The 18,582-nt window shown below is 40.7% G+C and overlaps 2 protein-coding genes and 1 long non-coding RNA gene across 3 annotated transcripts; all 3 read left to right on the forward strand.

The window, feature by feature from the left end:
- The first annotated feature begins 577 nt into the window (after positions 1-577).
- On the forward strand, positions 578-7,403 carry ston1 (stonin 1). The gene is made up of 4 exons (XM_069690198.1): positions 578-723; positions 4,703-6,649; positions 6,778-6,980; positions 7,084-7,403. Exons 2-4 carry the CDS (start codon positions 4,792-4,794, stop codon positions 7,147-7,149), a joined length of 2,127 nt encoding a protein of 708 aa, XP_069546299.1. The 5' UTR covers positions 578-723; positions 4,703-4,791; the 3' UTR covers positions 7,150-7,403.
- Positions 7,404-10,063: 2,660 nt separating this feature from the next.
- Positions 10,064-18,180, forward strand: gtf2a1l (general transcription factor IIA, 1-like). Its single transcript, XM_069689811.1, has 9 exons — positions 10,064-10,087; positions 10,710-10,811; positions 10,959-11,079; positions 11,347-11,396; positions 12,355-12,448; positions 12,555-12,997; positions 13,728-13,961; positions 17,892-17,981; positions 18,073-18,180. The coding sequence occupies exons 1-9, from the start codon at positions 10,064-10,066 to the stop codon at positions 18,178-18,180; spliced, it is 1,266 nt and encodes a 421-aa protein (XP_069545912.1).
- Positions 14,343-17,556, forward strand: LOC138616129 (uncharacterized). Its single transcript, XR_011310581.1, has 4 exons — positions 14,343-14,456; positions 15,233-15,360; positions 15,562-15,633; positions 15,801-17,556. It is a non-coding gene; the product is annotated as an uncharacterized lncRNA (long non-coding RNA).
- Positions 18,181-18,582: the final 402 nt, after the last annotated feature.

An 18,582-nucleotide genomic window follows, 5' to 3' on the forward strand; every position in this document is an offset into this window, starting at 1 on the left:
ACAAGGGACATTTAGTGTAGCAGTGTAGCAGTGGCCTTTCAAAATATCATACTTGAAATGGTGTATTGTTATAAATTTGAAGTAAGGAGTAATCGTGTCAAGATAGCTTTTTAAATACGTGAATCAAATAATGAAGAAACAAAGGTTGTCTCCTTTTATTCTATGTCTGATAGAATAAAAGTATGAGAATATACTTAATATTTTATTTGTAATCCTCTGGTAGGTATTGTAATTTACTCTTTTAATTAAGTACATCCTTTGTTAAAATTGTACAACTCAAAGTCAACCAAATTTAAACCCCAAAACTGAATAAAGTCAGCATAATAGCATTCATAAATCAAAACATGGTTAAAGCATGTGTACATTATGTATACCAAACCATGGATTTATGATCATTAGAAGTATTATCAGAATGATTCAGCCTTGAGGTATAAGTTTGTCGTCTACTCACTCTCTCACTTGTTGAGATTTGCGCGCCCATCTACAAGTTGTCGTATGTCCTACAGCCTATGAACGCAGCAGCGCCCTGTTCAGTCCTGTAGTGTCCCGCTGGAGGACAGTCTGCCTGAACTCGGGAGGGGGAAACGCTGCGCTGTTAAAACTCCCAGGATTTACACTCTCTGCCATTTTGAGCGGACGACGTCGGAGTTCAGACGTGTCCATCAACCGGTAGTCATGACCTGAACGTGTGAAGACCCGCGGTGTGGTTTTTTTTTGTTTGTTGTTGTTGTTGTGTGAGTATCTGTGCCTTTCGGTTGCAGCCACGTCTGTTTAGGAAAGAGAGAGAGAGAGAGAGAGAGAGAGCTGTGATAGTTCAGGTCCGAAACCACCTCAAAGTGGATTTGGTTTTCGTAAATGTTGACTCGCTGTGTTGTCGAGTGAGCGGGCGCATGTTGTTCTCATTTAAGCGTTGCGACAAAGCGCAGTCCGACAAAAGTACAAGTGCAGTGACAAACTTTTACTCTTTGACTTCATCCATCAAAACAATAGCGCGGGCGTGATCCCAGGAGTGGGCCTCTCTGTCCGGGACGCGGGCCTCGCTCTGTTGTGGATGACAGCACGCTGCTACTGTTTTCTTTCTCCAGTTGCCATGGAGGGGGGAGTAGGGGGGGGAGAAAACAAAAACAAAACAAAAAAATGTTTACCGGTGACTCGTGTTAGCTTTCGTTTCACAATAGTGCAGCTGTGTCGGGGATGTGTTTCCACCAGAAGGGTACAACTTATCTGCACGAGTAGATGACGTACTAATGCGTAGGTTCAACAGGAACATCTTTTTAAACAAGACTATACGCCGAGATTGGGTTTGAAACGTCAGAGTGCTTTTAATTTGAAGTGAGGCTTTTAATTTGAAATGAGGATTTCAATTTGAAATGGGAACAATGTAACTTTATCACTCACTCGTCTACTCACTGGTCCGGTGACAGATTTTGCGCATCCCTCCAGGAAATCACGATCTGGCTATCAAAATAATAATAATAATAATAATAATTTTTTTTTTTTTTAAAAAGAAGCAAATTCAAGCAATGTCTGCAATATTTGCAGGAACTCGCAATTTTGCAAAATTCCCACAATTCTTCCACGAATATGCAGAAACTCTGCTGGAAGTATTAAGGCACAAAGTAGTCTTTCCAAACAAAGCTGGCTTTATTAAAGAAAGCATAACTTCTCATTTACAATCAGGAAGGCCCTGCTTCCTCTTATCTGCAAAGCAAACGGAGCAGGGGGGGGGGGGAGAAACAGAAGTGACAGTGTTTGCGGGAAATGTGATCTTCTCATTGAATTGAGGAATACTGTATGTTAAATTAGTTTTATACACACTTCAGGAGAGTGCACTTTGGTTTTGTCCATATTTAGACCCGGTCTGTTATTGTTTTGTCCCTGAATGTTTGAGATGAAAATGACTCATTGCTACTTGAGTAAACTACACACCTTTGTCTTCCGGCTTATTTGTTTCAAGTTTCTAAACTGGAACAAATCTGTACAATAAAATCGGGGAAATGAAGTCTATAATTAACCGAACATTGATTTAGTCCGTTTGTGAGAGGACAAAGCTTGCACACTAACCTTCCCATCTGCTTTGTTTGAGGGGAGGACAGAGCTCACTTTGCAGAGTGTCGCTGTTGGAAATGGGTCATCACATTTTCAGCTCTGCTCTAGATTACACTGTCATTGTGGTCAGAACGGTAGTACTCTCTCATCAAATTAAATGGGGACCGTGTCTTATGTTGTTTATTTATATATGTATATATTATATGCTGGGAAGGAAAACACACAGTATGAGTGTACAAAAAATATCCAGAGAATCCAACAGGAACTGGGCTCATTTAATCAGGAAGTTAAAGTGTGTGTGTGTGGGGTTTTTTTTAAAAAAAAATCTTTTTTATTTAGCAGTTTTATTCTGAAACCACAAGAGTTTCCCCTCAGTCATCATTTGTCAGTAAATGACCATAAGTGATGATGGATCACTTCATATCCCTGTCGGATAGTTTCGTTGTTGTTCCCTTTTGTGGACTGCGAGCTCTCATGATATTCGGGACAGTTTCGCACGACAGGTCAATGACTTTTGCCGGTTTTAAGAACTGATCCGTTAACAGATGTATCTGTTTTCTCATGCACCTTTGAAGCGCTGACTCCGTCAGACTTGTCCCATACATTTCGAAAGTAATACATATTTGCAGTAAGCCGATCTTAATTCCCACACTCCTTCTTTCTGAGTGTTTAGGTCAATTTAACCGTGATGAATAACCAGACGGGCCTGAATTAATGACCTGTAAATCTGCTGCATTTTTGAAATGTGGTGAAATGGCATTAAGATAATATTTGCTGTCAGTCCAAGCGAATAGAGCCCACTGGTATTTCCTGTGTGCAAAGCGGCTTGTCCCCGAGGAATGTGTGGAATGTATTCTTTTGTCCTCTGTAGATTTAGCAGCTTCTCATTTCTGTACTGCCTGCTAGAGAGCTGGGAAGAGACAGCTAAAATGAGTCTGATAAAAAAAAGAGCCTGAAAGTTTGTGAGGAACCCCCGCGGAGGACTCCTCCTTCTCTCTGAATCAAAAGCTGATGGATTCTGTAAGTCTGAGAGGATGGATGAACTCGTGGAAATGTCTGCCTGCCTTTACAAACATCCTCTCATTAGAAAAATGTTCTCCAGTGTTTGACTGAGGAGTTGTCAATCCACTGCCCTGGATCAGAGCCCCCACTTCCCCTGTTTATTTATAGCTGGAGGAACTTTCCTCTGGATGTCTCCTCCATGGCTGTGATCTTGAAGGGTGGAGGGAGGCTGTAATTGCTGCTCTCTGCCCCCCCCCACCCTTTTTTTTTTTATGATGAGATGAAGCTTTAACATTTTGTAGTGGCTTTTCTGTGGGCTTTGAGTCTGATGTTGCTGAGAACAGAGCTGCCAAACACATTAAAAGACAGACTGTGATTGAGTAGCGGGGAAATTAACTGCGAGATTTTATAAAGATTCAAACTTGTTTACCCTTTGACCACAGTGAAAACACCCTGAATCTCACTGCTGTTTGTTCCCATGCTTGTTCTTCAACGTTTAATTCTTATATTGAAATATGTTCCACAGGTTGCGCATTAGACAGGATAAAACATTCATTTTCTTGAGATTTAACCAGCTTTGTTCCTTTCCGAAGTTTCATGCCACACCACCTGCTGTGCCACATTATACCTGGTTCTCACGGCAGACTTCATGCTGTTTAATGAAGCAGGAACTTTGCTGCTATGGCTAACTGTTCTCGCACGCATTTTAGAGCAGGCTTCGCAATTAAATATTTAAACTATGCTCATTTCAAAGCACAGTATGTCTAAAATACACCATTTAAATTGCAAAAGCTTTGAAGCACCACAACTCTGAATTCGATGCTCTGTCCTCTCTGCACTCTTTAAAAAGCTGGATTCTTAAAAAAACTTTTTCAATCCTTGAAGAAACTGCTGTGTAGATTTGGTTCACGTTAACAGTTTGAATGGCAGAATCGATTTAGTAATACTTGTCTTAATGTACAATTACAGTCAGGATCACATGTTTTACTGGCCTCACAGTCTACCGTGCTGTATACTTCCCTGTATTACTTGCAGAAAGGATCTAAATAAAGAAAAATGGGAAAAAAATATTTGAGCTGGCATTATATTTAATATCTCTCATATGACTGACACATGCATAAAGATGCACATGACTGTCTGAAATATATCACTGCAAATAGTTCAGATACAAGTCTGATGGTTAAAAAAAAAAAAAAAAAAAAAATCCCCGGAGTCTACTATCGTCATATCTTTACAGCTGTAAGATAATACTCCATGAAATACTGTTCATACTACTCAGATTGAATGACTTGCCTGGCTTTTCAGTCAATAGGTGTCTGAACTTATGAAGCTAAAAAATAGATTTATACTCCGACTTCACTAACACCGAACTGCAGAATGATGACTTCAGCTTTTACATCAGCTAAATCTTATTTAATTGTTTTGTAAACAGTTTCAAGGTCACTCATCAGTAAGCTTTAATGGAGTACCTTAAGGAAATAAGCTTTATTTATATCCTCAAGAGCTCTCCTTACTACAGACAGGACAAGTGGAGTTGTTCCTGCTTTTCAAATGAGAGCTGATCTGTTCAAGATTATGATATTTTATCTGAAATTAACGAGACTTTTTTTGTTGTTGTTGTTGTTGTCGTCCGATTCTTCTTTTCTTGCAGAGGAGAAGGCCTCAGAATCGGGGGGGGGGACAGTTAATCCAACAAAGGAGGAGCTGTTGTTTCAAACCGGTCATCTGACCTCTTCAGCCATGTGCTCCACAAACCATTCGAACTGGGTCACATTTGACGATGACAACACGCCGCTCTCGTCACCTCAGAAGCCCTTACAGTCACCGGGGCTCATCAAAGCATCAGTACCGCGGCCCAATGGTCTGAAATTAGTGCTTCCTCCGATCAGAGATACTTCCTGGAGCCTCAATAGTTCCCTGGAATCGCCTCAAAGCCACTCGAGTCTTAGTGGAAGCTCCTGTGTACCATGTAACACGCCCTTTTGCACTCCTGTGAGTGGGGTTCCTGACAGCGCGTCCTCATTTCACTTCAACTCGTGGGAAAAGAACGACTTCTTCCGGAGTTTGTCCAGCACATCTACCACCTCGGTCCCCTCTCCTGCGCCAGTGGCCCTGAATCAAACCTCAGATGGACCGAGCCCTTTCCCCTCATTCCAGGGGAACTCAGGACACTTTAACCCCTTCTGGGATGGACCTCGACCCAGTGTAGATGTGGGCAGCTCCTCCTCAGACTCAGAATCTGACAACAGCCTCCCGCGCTTCTTTATTCGGACCAAAGACGGAAATGAACCTCCACGTGACCAATTCCAGAGCTCCTTCTCCTTCGTTTGCCACAAACTGGAGGGCCTACGAGCCGAAGGGGAACAAGAAACAGACTCGGAAAGAGACGGGGAGAGGCAGCTGAGTTGTAAAAGTGAGGTGTTGAGCGACAGTTCATCTCAGTTTGTTTGTCGAGGTCTGTTTCGTAGCCAGAAGAGAGACGGCTGGTCTGTCATGCTCAGGATCCCTGAAAAAAAGAACCGCATGTCCTCTCGACAGTGGGGGCCAATCTATCTTCGCCTTTTGCCAGGAGGCGTGCTGCAGATGTACTACGAGAAAGGCCTGGAGAAGCCGTTCAAGGAGTTTCAGCTTCTCCCTCAGTGTAGGCTCTCGGATCTTAAACTGGAAAGTTATGGCGAGCCCCGCAAGGTCCTCACAGTCAAGGTGGAACATTTCTCCTACACGGAGAAGAAACGATATCACCCGAAGCTGGAGGTTAGTCATGAGGCGGAGGTCGACCAGCTGCTCAAGTTTGGCTCCACGGTGCACGATGAGATGGAGGACCTGGTCGTGTCCATGGAAGAGGAGATCTTCAAACTGTGTGTGCCCCACCAGCAGAGGCGGCACTACGAGGAGCAGGAGCTGTCGTTGCAGATCACTGATCACATCTGGATACAACTGGATAAGTTCGGGGGAGTCATAGAGCGGACGGCCTTCACCCAGATTCACTGTCTTGCTTTTCTGAACGGACTCGGGGACTGTTTTCTTGCCCTTAATGATCTCGGTTTGCTGCACTTCGACTCCAGCTACGGATCGGAGGAGGGCACTGAACTCTGGATGGAGATCGCCGACTGCCATTTTCACAAATGTGTGAACGAGTCGGAGTTTCAGAGGTCCCGGCTCATTAAGTTCTCACCTCCCGACGCATGCAGGGTGGAGCTGATGCGGTACAAAACGACAGTCTTGGGTTGCACAGAAATCCCCTTTTCCATCAAAGCTGTGGTCACAGTTCAGGGTGCCTATGTGGAGCTCCAGGCCTTTCTCAACATGTCCGCCACCTTCCCTTCCTCCTCGAGGGTGTCTGACGCTCACCACCCACTGTGCGAGAATGTAGTGATCCGTGTGCCGGTGCCAGGCGACTGGGTCAAAGTGACACAGACAGTGGCTTTGCTGCGACAAAGGTCACTTAAGGCACGGATGAACAGAAATGCCTGCTTGGGCGCGGTCAGCGCTGCAGATTCGCAGCCCGTCATGCAGGTGTCGATTGGCACCGTCAAGTACGAGAATGTATATTCAGCCGTCGTGTGGAGGATCGACAGACTCCCGGCGAAGAATGCAGGTAACGGAGGAACATTTTAACATCGTCTTCTCTTCAGTTTTTTTTTTTTTGTCTCTTCGCTTCGTCTGCACATGCACAGGATGTCTGTCACTCTTGACGACCAGTGTCCTTTGCTTTCTCCTTTGCAGCCGTGGATCACCCCCATTCATTTTCCTGCAAACTCGAGCTGGGATCTGATCAGGAGATCCCAAGTGACTGGTACCCTTTTGTCACAATGGAATGTGAAATTATGGGCGCAGTCGTGTCGCAGACCAGGGTGAAGTCCCTGGGCACGGTGAACGACATCCAGCCGCAGAAACACGTGACCAGTTGGACACGCTATCATTGTCAGGTAACACGTTTCACCAGAATGATGTCTTGCTCAATCCAGATAATGATGAGAAAAACATCGTTATTTTTTTTGGGTGCAAATAACCGAATGTTGTATCTTTTAGGTGGAAGTGGAGAAGAAATGGATTGAAACAGAGTCGCAGAAGCAGTCTGGCTGTATGACGCAGTGATGGATGATTAAAGAAGCTCTGACGAGGACCTTTTCCCTTTGGTCCAAGATGTCTTTCAAAAATCTTCTTATCGGTGAAAAGGGATGACAAAAAAAATGAACAAAATCGATGGCGATGAGGGACTTTCTGCTTAAAATTGGTGTCAAATTCATCTATTCACACATAGCCTGCTAGTGTTTCTCCTACAGGTTAATGGATTTGTATCCTTTTACTGAGACTGAATTTGTCTAAACCTAATAAACAGTTTAACACAGTACTCTTGCCTAGCACTTTACATCCAATAGATTTATTAATTGTAAGATTACAGTTTATACGAGTACTGTATATAAGCTTGCATTTGCATCGTCTGCACTGTCCTCCAGAATGACCTTAAGGAACACGCCAAATGGGCAGCATAAGATAAACAACTTAAGTAAAAACCAATATTTATTTTGTTTGACATAAACTTATTGCCAGCAGATGTTTTAGATCAGGCTCTCATGTTTCTCAGCAGTGTTTAGAGTTCACATACCTCCAAACTGAAGTGGGAATCTTAAATTCGATGTTGCCATGGCATGATGAGCTTTGTTTGTTGTGTATTGGGAATTGTATGGTCTGTTTGTGGGTAAATTTCATATGTCAATAGTGTCACCAAAACATTTACAAAGAAAACAGCAGTTGCAGTTTGAAATATGACCCAACTCTGGAGCAGGTTTTGAAGTAGTTGCAGTGATGTAGCAGTTACACACAAACTCCTGAAGTCTTAAATTTACTATGCAACTTAAAATACGTTACTTTTGTTGCTTGTCTTGAACTGACCTTCGACTTTATACCAAGGTTGTACTTTGGAGGACTGTAATTTTATTTAAAGAAATCAAAACTTTATTATGTGATGTTTTTGCCTCTGGGTTGTGAATAGGGTGGATCAAAAAGAAAAAAAAAAAAAGAAAAGAAAAAAGAACAATGGTGATGGTTCATAGTGAACAACGAGTTCTTCAATGATAACTTTGATGTATGTAGTACCTGGCTTACGCTGGATATCATGTACATGAAAAGTAAAAATGGAATTAAACCTGAGCGACTCGTGGTGCTTCTTCACAGCTGTTTACACCCCTGGAATAAAGCTTGTGTTCACTTTTACCCACTTTTAAGGAAAACTAATGTAAACTTCATATCTTATTTATAGTATACAAGAGCAAAGATGTTTTATATTCACACCTCACCAAGTGTCAAAACACTGTCTGACTTTTTACCTGTCATTTCTGCTTTGCTGAGAGACCGAGTAGTGTAGTAGTAGTGACACACTGCTGCTCAATAAATCACACCAGATTCATAGGAAACTGGTGTTTTATGTGCTGCATGCTGGGTTTTATAAAGCTGGATAGCACACAGGTACAGAATTTGCCACTTTGAAAACACACTGCAGACAGACTGGGTTAACACGTATTTACAAAACTACACATGCGACAATATTGTTCCGTGCCGGTGTTTGATAATACAGTTTAGTGTCTTTGGGTAACTATACTCAAGGGATTTTAACTCAGGATCTGGAAGTGATGCATTCAAGGACCATTAAACACACAAGATTGAGATCAAAGTTTCACCTGGCTCAACAAAAGTCCATTTATTAAAATGATTTAACTAATGATACATAGTTAATTTGATCTTTGTCAAATTATTATCATTATTATTAAATAAATTATGATCTTACCATTAATAAAATGATATTGATAACCACAACAGTTGTTTTTTTTGTCACCACAGGGGGCAGTGTTTGTGACAGTATGGTTTACTGGTTATTTTAAGTACATAAATTGAATTAAGGAATTAAACACATTTAACAGTGGTTACATATGGGTTTAAAGATAATCTTCATCTTCATTCTAATTCATAGAAAGCCTCTGAGTCCAGAGTAGTTTCATGAAGTGACAGTTAAATGCCTTTAAGTTTCAGTAACTGTGGTACCCACGGGGGTGTCTCATGTTGCTGCCTTTCAGCTGCAGCGCTCTCATCCTCATCAGAGGAGTCAACCTGCAGTGTTGAAAGTGCCAGCATCGCCAAACAGACGCTCGGAGGAGGCGAGGGGGCGTGGCTGCTCCTGCTGCTGCTATGAATCTGCTGAATACCAAGTTCAAAATCAAGTGTTTTGTAAAGGGTGAAATATGTTGTTGAAGTATAAAAGTATAAAAGCTGTTTTGATCCCTCTGAATGATTATTATATTTACAATATTAGATTATCAATCCTTATAGCATCAGTGTTTAAGCACCATGTCACTGATGTAGCTGCTGCAGGTGGAACTATTTTTAAACACTTTATATATAAACAAGGGCAGCAGATACATTTGAGAGATGTACTTTCATTGAAGTTGGATTTTTCTCTGACTTTTACTTGTCAATACGAGTAAAGTATTTCTACATTCCCGTATTGATGCTTCTTCTCGAGTTTAGGACTTGGAACACCTCTTCCTGGCTATTGGTTCAAGAAAGTAGTTGAGCTGCCAGTTTTGGGAGGCTGTAAGGTGCCTGCGCTCACATCCACCACCCCGAACACGTGTTGTGTTTCGGAGTAGATGGTAAATTACACTATTATTTTGATGGTTACGTGAATGAGATGGGCAACAAGGAACCCACGAGCTCTTCCATTGTTTTAATAAAGAGATTGAAATGTCACATTCACGCCAAACATTTTTATATATATATATATATATATCTATATTTCCAACCTCCACAATATAAAACAGTGACTCACTCCATCAGCCTCAGCTCCACCAATCACAGCGCTCTGTGGAACTTGATCATCATTATTGTCACCTGTGTCGGAAACTTCTGGAAAAACAAATCATCGACTTTGTCACCGTTTGTCGTCTGTTTTCATGTTTCCATACTGATTGAAGTCACTGTTATCAGACCACAGTCAGTTATTTTGTTTTGAAACATGCTGTTAAATACAGGACCCGTGGTAAGCAACGCTACTTTTCAGATTTTGGTAGGTTATATATATATATATATATATATATATATATATATATAGGGTTTAGCAATTGCATCGTCTGTATGTGGAGTAGCCTCACAAATGCTGTCCTGAAAACCCTGTTTCTGTTTGGTTAGAGGTCGTTAATTCGGAGCCTCGGGTTATTTGTTTAGCATGACTCCTAATTCAATTAATTCAGAAGTTGTTAAACCAAGTCTGGCACGAAAAAAAAAATAATTACGCCGTTCAGGTCTTTCGTTTTTTGTCCCTGAAGTCTGCCCAGAAATATTGCATTCACTTTGCCTTTTAATTTTCTTTCTCGCTTTTAAATCGAGTAAACGGCACAGTGAGGTTTCTAATATCAAATGTATTATTAGAATGGACCTCTACAGGGCTGATTTGTACCCGTAATGAGAAGTGACACTGTGTTTAGAAAGTGCTCTGAGTTACACAGAGCTGTGACTCGTACAGTCTCCGGCTCTCGGGGCAAACCTAAAAAGGGCACATGTTTAAATGGAGTTTGGTTTGTGGCTCATGAAGAAGCGTGCACTCGGTACTTGTGGCGGATCACAAGCACCTTCTGACTTAGAGTTTTTGTGAACAACTGCAGGCCAAGCTCTACTTGTCCATAATTGATGATGTGATTGACAGTATGAGGGAGGTCTTCATGGCTGAAGGGCTTGAAGACCGCGTCCTGGACGATTTAAGACATGTGAGTTGTATTTTACATAACCCCGTTTCATATATTTTTGAAACGGACATATATATATATATATATATAATGCATATCTTGACTGGAGTTGTCAGTCGCAGCAAAGTTTTGGAGCAAGTGTGTACTGCTGTGTCTTCTGCTGTGCAGCTTTGGGAGTCAAAGATGATGCAGTCAAAAGCAATGGAGGACTTCAGGAAAAACATCAACTCATCCAACTTTGTGCTCCAGCTCCCTGCTGGCTGCAGTCATATAGATCAAGAGCTCACAGGTAACCGAGTGCAGCTGGAAGCTTAACTGTTTACCAGCTAATCTTGACATCTTCAGTTTTTGAGTTATTAAATGCGGATGGTCAAAATTATTCAAGGTAGTTGTGTTTCTTTAAACTTAGCCTGAAGTTACAGCTTTAATTTAGACATGATTTGTTATGAATATGTACGTGAACATTTTTTTTTTTTAAGTAATTCAGATAGAAGGAAGTCCTTTTTTTAATTTTTTATTAAAACATCACCTCTTTTGCTCTGATTCCTGCTCTCAGCCTCAGTAGTGATCCCTGCAGGTCAAACTATCCACAGCTTCCCAGTCAAGGCAAGTGTCATCGAAGTTTACAGCACCTCCACGTAGCTCTTTACACTGGAGGACACCAAGCAAATAATAGCCATGATAACTTCTTTCTTGCATACTTTCGTATTGTGGAATTTAAACATAATATTTATAAAAACTACTTTAATCTAGAGACTTTGTGAATGTATGCTATTTCAACTTCCCTATTTTAAATTTTACGTTGCATATTTTGGGATTGGGAATTCATTTTGGTCAAATTCTGATCTAAAAGTAAAGGTCAATCCCCCCCAAAAAATCCAGTTGCTGTAATTGAAGCTGTAAATTTCAGACACTAAATTCAAGAGGAAGACACTTGGGTCTCTAACTAACCTATCTGATCAAATACACAATTTTATCAGCCCAGATGTTTACAGTTTATTTTAATTATTTTTAGTGTCTAAATTTAAGCAATTGTCGAAAGAAATTACAGAATTTTTTCCCTTGAATTTAAAAATTGGTGGCGTAAATCAAATTGGAGCAGCTTGCTTGGATATAGTTCATTCTTATCAGTTTTTGAAATCTAGTTTAGTTTAAAATCGCAGCACTGACCTAAATTTAAACCACATCATTTCAGCGAGATGGATGAAGAGAAAAAAAAGCTTCTAAGCATATAAATTCAGTAGCTTTTAAATTTCAGCAATACCAGTTGTTAAATATCACAATTAAGTGTGGAGGTTTCTTTAGGAGTCAAATTTTGATGGTGATTTATTTGCCTCAATCATCACCAAATATGTTTGACATGGCAGCTCAAAGTGACACCTGCTGGTTGACGCGTACATTTACTGTAGGCCAGTATCACATTGGAATTGCATTGCAGTTTTGCTATCAGACAATAATCACAGGGTTTAATTAATAAACCTGAATTTTGTAGCAGATTATTGTGTGTAATTTCTATGCGATAAACTAAATCCTATTTTCCTTTACACATAATCTTTCATCGCAGAACAATTCAGAGGCTCTTGCTACTTTTTCCCTTCGTGCTGGGTTAGCTTACCCTGTGCAGATACCAGCGGGAGTCACTCTACAAACAGCCTCTGGTACGCACTGACTTGGACTCTTAACAGCTTCATATCTGTTTTTATTCATGGGCTTTAGACTGTCAGGCAGATAAAACCTTTCACTCTTCTGTTTCATCTCACGCAGGTCAACTTTACAAGGTCAATGTTCCTGTTGTGGTTACTCAGGCTCCGGCAGGTCAACAGCTGCTCACCCAACCCGCACAGAGAGTCACTGAATGGAGGGAAGCTCAGCCGGCAGCGCTCCCACCAAATCCTGTTCTTCCTCCTGAGGCAGAATCCTGCCCCGTTTCAGCCTCCTCCGTCACACAGCCAAAGGCCACTTTACCCCCCCGTCAGGAGGGCAGCCTTCCCCGGCACTCTCCAGTGGCAGAACATCCACAATGTGAATCTGTCAACCTCAGTATGAACGCCTCACCGTGCTCTCAGTTATTAGACTTCCAGATCAGCACCGAGGAGATGCAGACGGCACAGACCAGAGACATCGATGACATCCTGAAAGAAGTGATCGAGGAGGAGAGAGAGAAAGCGGAGAAGGCGAGGAATCTGGCACCTGTGAAGGTTCTCGAGGTAATTTAAAGATAATCCTCCCTCCATCAGTAAATATCAGTAAAATACTTTGGACATTGAGGTGTTTTGATCAATAAATGGTTCCACATTTTGGGAAATATACTAAACGATCTGTGTGCTGGAGAAGGCAGCCGGTTAGCTGAGACTGGAAACGGGGCGATGCAGCTCTCCGAACGACTGTAGAGTTCAATCTGACCTGCACAAAGTTAACAAAATCTGCTCTCCACCCCATCTACAGCTCACATGTTTTTTTTGTTTTTGTTTTATTATCTTGAGGTTTTACGAGAGGTTCTAATGAGACATTGTTTTTTTTTTTTTTTTTTTTTTTTAATCATATGAGGTGTAGAATCCAGCATGTTTGGAGCTTCATCCATATTCAGGGTTAAAACAAGAAATGTGTCTCTGCATCAATATTGACCACATTGTTTTTAACCTCACGAGTCCCCAACTGTAGAAGTTGGAGTGCCATGTTTATTAATCTAAAATCATTTCCATTAGTTCCCATCAATTATAAAATCTGATTCATGCGTCATGTTCATCAAAGTTTCTCAACAGGAATTGCGTTCAAATATCAAATGCCTGAGTGCTTTATAACAGACTGCTGTTTAGGACAATTTAGGTGTTCAATATATTGAATTATTGAATGAATAGTCGTTCTACTATTTACTTTAATTTCTCTGAGCTGGAGCATGACATAACTGTGAAGTTTGTTCTTGCACTTCCTGCTCAGCTGGACCTAGACCACACGTACAGCGAACTGTCAGACATTGTCCAGCTGGATGGTCCTGCTGACAACTCTGACCTCGAAGAGGGAGTTCCCATAGAGGAGAATGAATATCTGGGCATTATCAATGCAGAAGCCATAAAGGCCCTGCAGGAAGGAAATGGAAGCAGTGACAGCAACGGCATCTCGTCCAGCAGCGACAGCGAGGCAGCAGATGAACTGGCTAACGTGGAGGAAGAGGTGAGCGAGAGAATAACTTGAACAGCCCCATATTGTATAAATTCAACTTCCCTTTGCTTTTTACATGCCAAAGAGGGTGTGGGTGCAAGATCAACCCTGCCAGAGTGTCCAAACGATTAGTAAACTCATTAATGCACACAGCCCTAATCCGGTATTTCTGACCCGCTCAGCGTGCCGTTTGTACTCCCGTGACGTTCTGACGTCATATCGTCACGGGAGTCCAAAACTATGGCTGAATAACTGCGCCCTCCTCGCCGACCCCTCCTCCTCCTCCTCCTCCTCCCACGCACGGCCGAGCAGCCGAACTCCGCCGGAGGGGAAAAGCTTGTCTCCGAAACACCGCCGTCATTTAGTCGGAGCGTGACGCTCGGCTCGGCTCGGCTCGGCTCATTTCAGCGCCGACTTCTCCCTGAATCTGGCTCAATATCATGCCGGTGTTGCACAGAGGTCACGGATTCAGGACACTTTGCTTGGACCAACTCCAATCACCAACCCGTAAGTTAACTACCAATATGTTTGATGTACGGTTGCGGCTACAGTGTAGCATTATCGTAAACTGCAGTGTTTGTTGGCATTGAAATAATAATAATAATAATAATAATAATAATAAAAAACGATCACAAACGTGTTGTTACAAACCAAACTTAGCGTTGTAACGATAGGAGACCAAACTTCATCTTGAGCTAGATCTTAACAGGACAAGTCAATGTACTGCCACACTTGTGGTTTGATGAAGCTGGTGAACTAAAAACAAACGTGCTGCAGTTTATCGGGCTCCGTTTGTACAGCTGTTCGTATCCGTGTCAGAACACGTGTCTGCAACTTTGAACAACAAAAGACACGGAGCCTAAAGAGTGACAGACACATTAACAATGTCTCAGGCACGTGCAGAGTCACAGCCATGTTTATACTGTACAGTTGCTTTTATCACCGGCTGTCGAAGAGATTTAAGTTATCTTACTGGATTGGCGTTATTTGGTCGGTAGCAGGAGCTGCAAATAAAGTACAAAGGATACAGTATAATTCATTTCAGCAGTACTTGCGACACCGCTAGAAAGGCTATTTTTTTTTTTAAATCGTTTGATTTGTGTTGTCAGAATTAAATATTTATTTATCCCTATATTGAACCATTCTAGATAAGTGTAATGAAATAACAGAGAAAATAAATGTATGCTGGGAGGGTTTTGCTATCTGCTTTTATGACTTGGGAATTTCTGTATCAGTTACAATCACCGTTACGTGGTCCTTGACCTTATTTTGTATTTTTTAAGGTACATCACAGCAGTTTGTCCCCTTCAAACATGTGGACACCCAAACTGAGCCCCCCCTCCCCCAAGTCTGGCTGCAGTTGACACACAGCTTTGCATTGGGACACTAAGACAACATGTGAAAAGCCAAGGTGAGTAATAATGCCATTTTGAGTAAGTAAATGACACACAAATACACCTCTGCAGTTAATAGCAGCACTTCTGTTTCAGCTAGCAGCCACTAAGTAAAACATGGCTTGTCATTTCATCTCCCATCATGGTCACTGAGTTTTATTCAAAGGCAGTGGAAATATTCTTTGATTTTAAATTTTTTTTTTTTTTTTAACTTACAGGAGTGGAGTCCCTCTAGTGTCGCCGTTAACACCTTGAGAGTCGAGGTAATCTGAAACTCATCTGGCCATCATGTGAGTCTTTCAGGTCACAATAGTCATGTATGAATAGGTTTTAGGTCCAGTATCATTTGCATAGCACTTCTATTGGCCATGATCTAGAGGACTGAAAATCTTCAGACATACTCCTGTACTGATTTAACGTCATTAAAAGCTTTTTATTTATATTTTTACTTTACTAGTCACACAAGAAAGTCGGCCCCTGAAACTGTGGAATTTGGCTCCAGCACTATTTCCAGGACGACTGGCCAATCACCCATCATATCCACGTCCATCAAGGATTCCAGACTTGAAATATCAGAGGAGGAGGAAGACATTTCTGTTGCAATTCCTGATCCTCATGACCCCACATACAACCCGGAGGAGTCCGTGACTGTTGTCACGGTCATCACAGCTTTTGTGTGTTTGAATTATACTATTTGTCTTGAATTACATACAGGTATTTGCAGAAAATAGCAAATACTATGCTGATTGTCAAAATACACTTGGATCCAAATACATTAAATTCCTTGTTTTTGTTTCTTTTTAGGAGGTTGTACTTGTGGGGGTGAAAATTACAGCAGATTTTTTTTTTTTCTTTTGTCAGAGCTCCAAGGATGAAAAAAGAACCAATGTTCTGTATATAGGAAAGATGTGTTGACACCATATTGACCACGTAATAAATTGTCTGCTATTGATTGAAATATCTCAATTGGTTTTACATTTGATAATATTAATTTAACATGATTTCAAACTAGTGGTGAGATTTGTATTCCATAATCATTTTTCAAAGATAAACGGTATTTCCAAGTTCAGTAAGTCTACCTCTGGTGTCTCCTGGCAGTATTAATCCTCCCTTTCAGTGAGCATCCTTCCACACTTGCCACACAAGCACTTTTTGGAGATAAAGTAACTTTAGAAAGATATGGTATGCAAACATATCGTTATAAGCAAGTACATTAGGGAGGTGTAAGTTACATAGCTCCAAAGTTCAAGACATACAAAAACTGCTATTACAACTCTCGTCGTTACAAAATAAATAGGTAGGCCACAAGCTAGTCCACCGATGGTATTGATACCAGCACATGGCATTACTATTACATTACTTGTAAATTGTTACTAATAACACAATGTGGGCGTAGAAAGCTTAACCATTATATCACCATTGGGTAAAAAGTATTACTATAGTATGTTCTCCAAAATGGAATGAAAATGTGTATGTCATCCAAAGATTTATAAAGAAGTCGTCGGAACTGACAAAAACTTCATAGTATATGCATGTTGTCCAAAATGTCTTAGAATTTTTTTTTGGTATAGCATGTGGTCAAAAATGGCCCAAACAATTACCATAATATAGTGGTTGTCAAAAATGTCATAAAATATGTCGTACTATAGTATGTTGTCCAAAATATCGTAGGAATGTCATGAAAATGTCAGGGCTTTGCATGTTCTCCAAAATGTTATACTAAAATATGTTGTATAAAATGTCATACTATAGTATGTCGTTGAAAATGTATAAAAAATGTCATTCAAGAGTATGTTGTCAAAATTGTCATTAAAAAATCATGGTATACTATGTGGTCGGAAATGTCATAAAAATGTCTGTGGTCCAAAATATGAAAAAAAAAAAAGAATAATATAATATGTTCTCCAAAATGTCATTAAAACATCACACTATAGTACGTCATCCAAAAGGTCAAAAGAATGTCTTTGTAACACCGACTAAAAACAGCATGTTCTCAGAAGTGCTCCACTCAGAGGCTTTGGAGAGGTGGTGTAAAATGGCATGTAACGGTTTTTGACATTGAAAACCACAAAAATATCTTCATGGGGATGTCAGGACTATACATAAAGCACCAGATATGTTACAATAATGGGACCTTTAATATTACACTCGGCAAAAAGATACAAGCATTTGTTTTTGCCCACATTTTTGATGAGTTGAAGTAAAAGATCTGAGATTTCTTGTGTGAACACAGGTTTATTTCTCTCAAATTTCATTCAAACATTTGTTAAAATCCATGTTCGTGAGCACATCACTTTAAAAGGCCACTGTAAAATGTGAAGTTTTACGTTTTGTTTTTTTCACTTTACAGTATTGGGTTCAATTACACATTTGGCTGCAGATGTCATGTTTTTTTTTTTCTAACTACTAAGAAAAAAATATCTCCGTATGGAAACTGCAGCTGATTTGTGCCTCTTTTCCTACAAATTATATTTATAAATAAAGTTTATATTTTTTTGATATGTTTGTAAAAAAAACTGTTTCCCACAATGCTCTTTCTGTTGATCAGGACCCTCTGAATTCAGGTGATGATGTGATGGAGCAGGACATCCCGGATCTCTTTGACACTGACAATGTAATTGTTTGCCAGTATGACAAAGTAAGAGCATTTTGTCTCTCGTTTGCCTCCTAACGAAGCCCCCAGTGCTGAATGTTAACCATTAATATTGTTTTATTTGTCCGTATGACAGATTCACCGCAGTAAGAACCGCTGGAAGTTTCACCTGAAAGATGGCGTGATGTGTTACGGTGGGAGGGACTACGTTTTCTCTAAGGCTGTTGGGGAAGCCGAGTGGTAATGAGCTGTAGTCCTCCTGAAAAGATCAGATAATCACATTGGAAAAGGAAACAATGATTTAAAAGGGAAAGGCAATCAGTAAATGCAGACCTCTAGGTGGTGTAATTTGGATCACAGAGCAGGCAGTTAAGACACCACTGTGCACAATTACTGATACTTTATTTTTCATTACGCAATTATTAGAGCAATACTGCAAGTCATTTATGATGTTACAGACAGTTACTCGAAGCGTTGCTTGTGAATCCAGTTTCCTGAGACAAACAGCATCGATTTATGTTGTATTTTTCTGAAAATAGTTTTCTTCATTGGTAGAGCAAAACATGATTTGACCTGGAATATATTTTCTTCAATCATGAACCTGATTCTTTAAAGGATATCTAACGTGCTGTTTGATTTCCAAACA

This window comes from Brachyistius frenatus, unplaced genomic scaffold (genome assembly GCF_029030835.1).
Source record: "Brachyistius frenatus isolate BFR_SWC_R1_liver_20210118 unplaced genomic scaffold, ASM2903083v1 Contig_8, whole genome shotgun sequence".
In the NCBI taxonomy this organism is placed as follows: domain Eukaryota; kingdom Metazoa; phylum Chordata; class Actinopteri; family Embiotocidae; genus Brachyistius; species Brachyistius frenatus.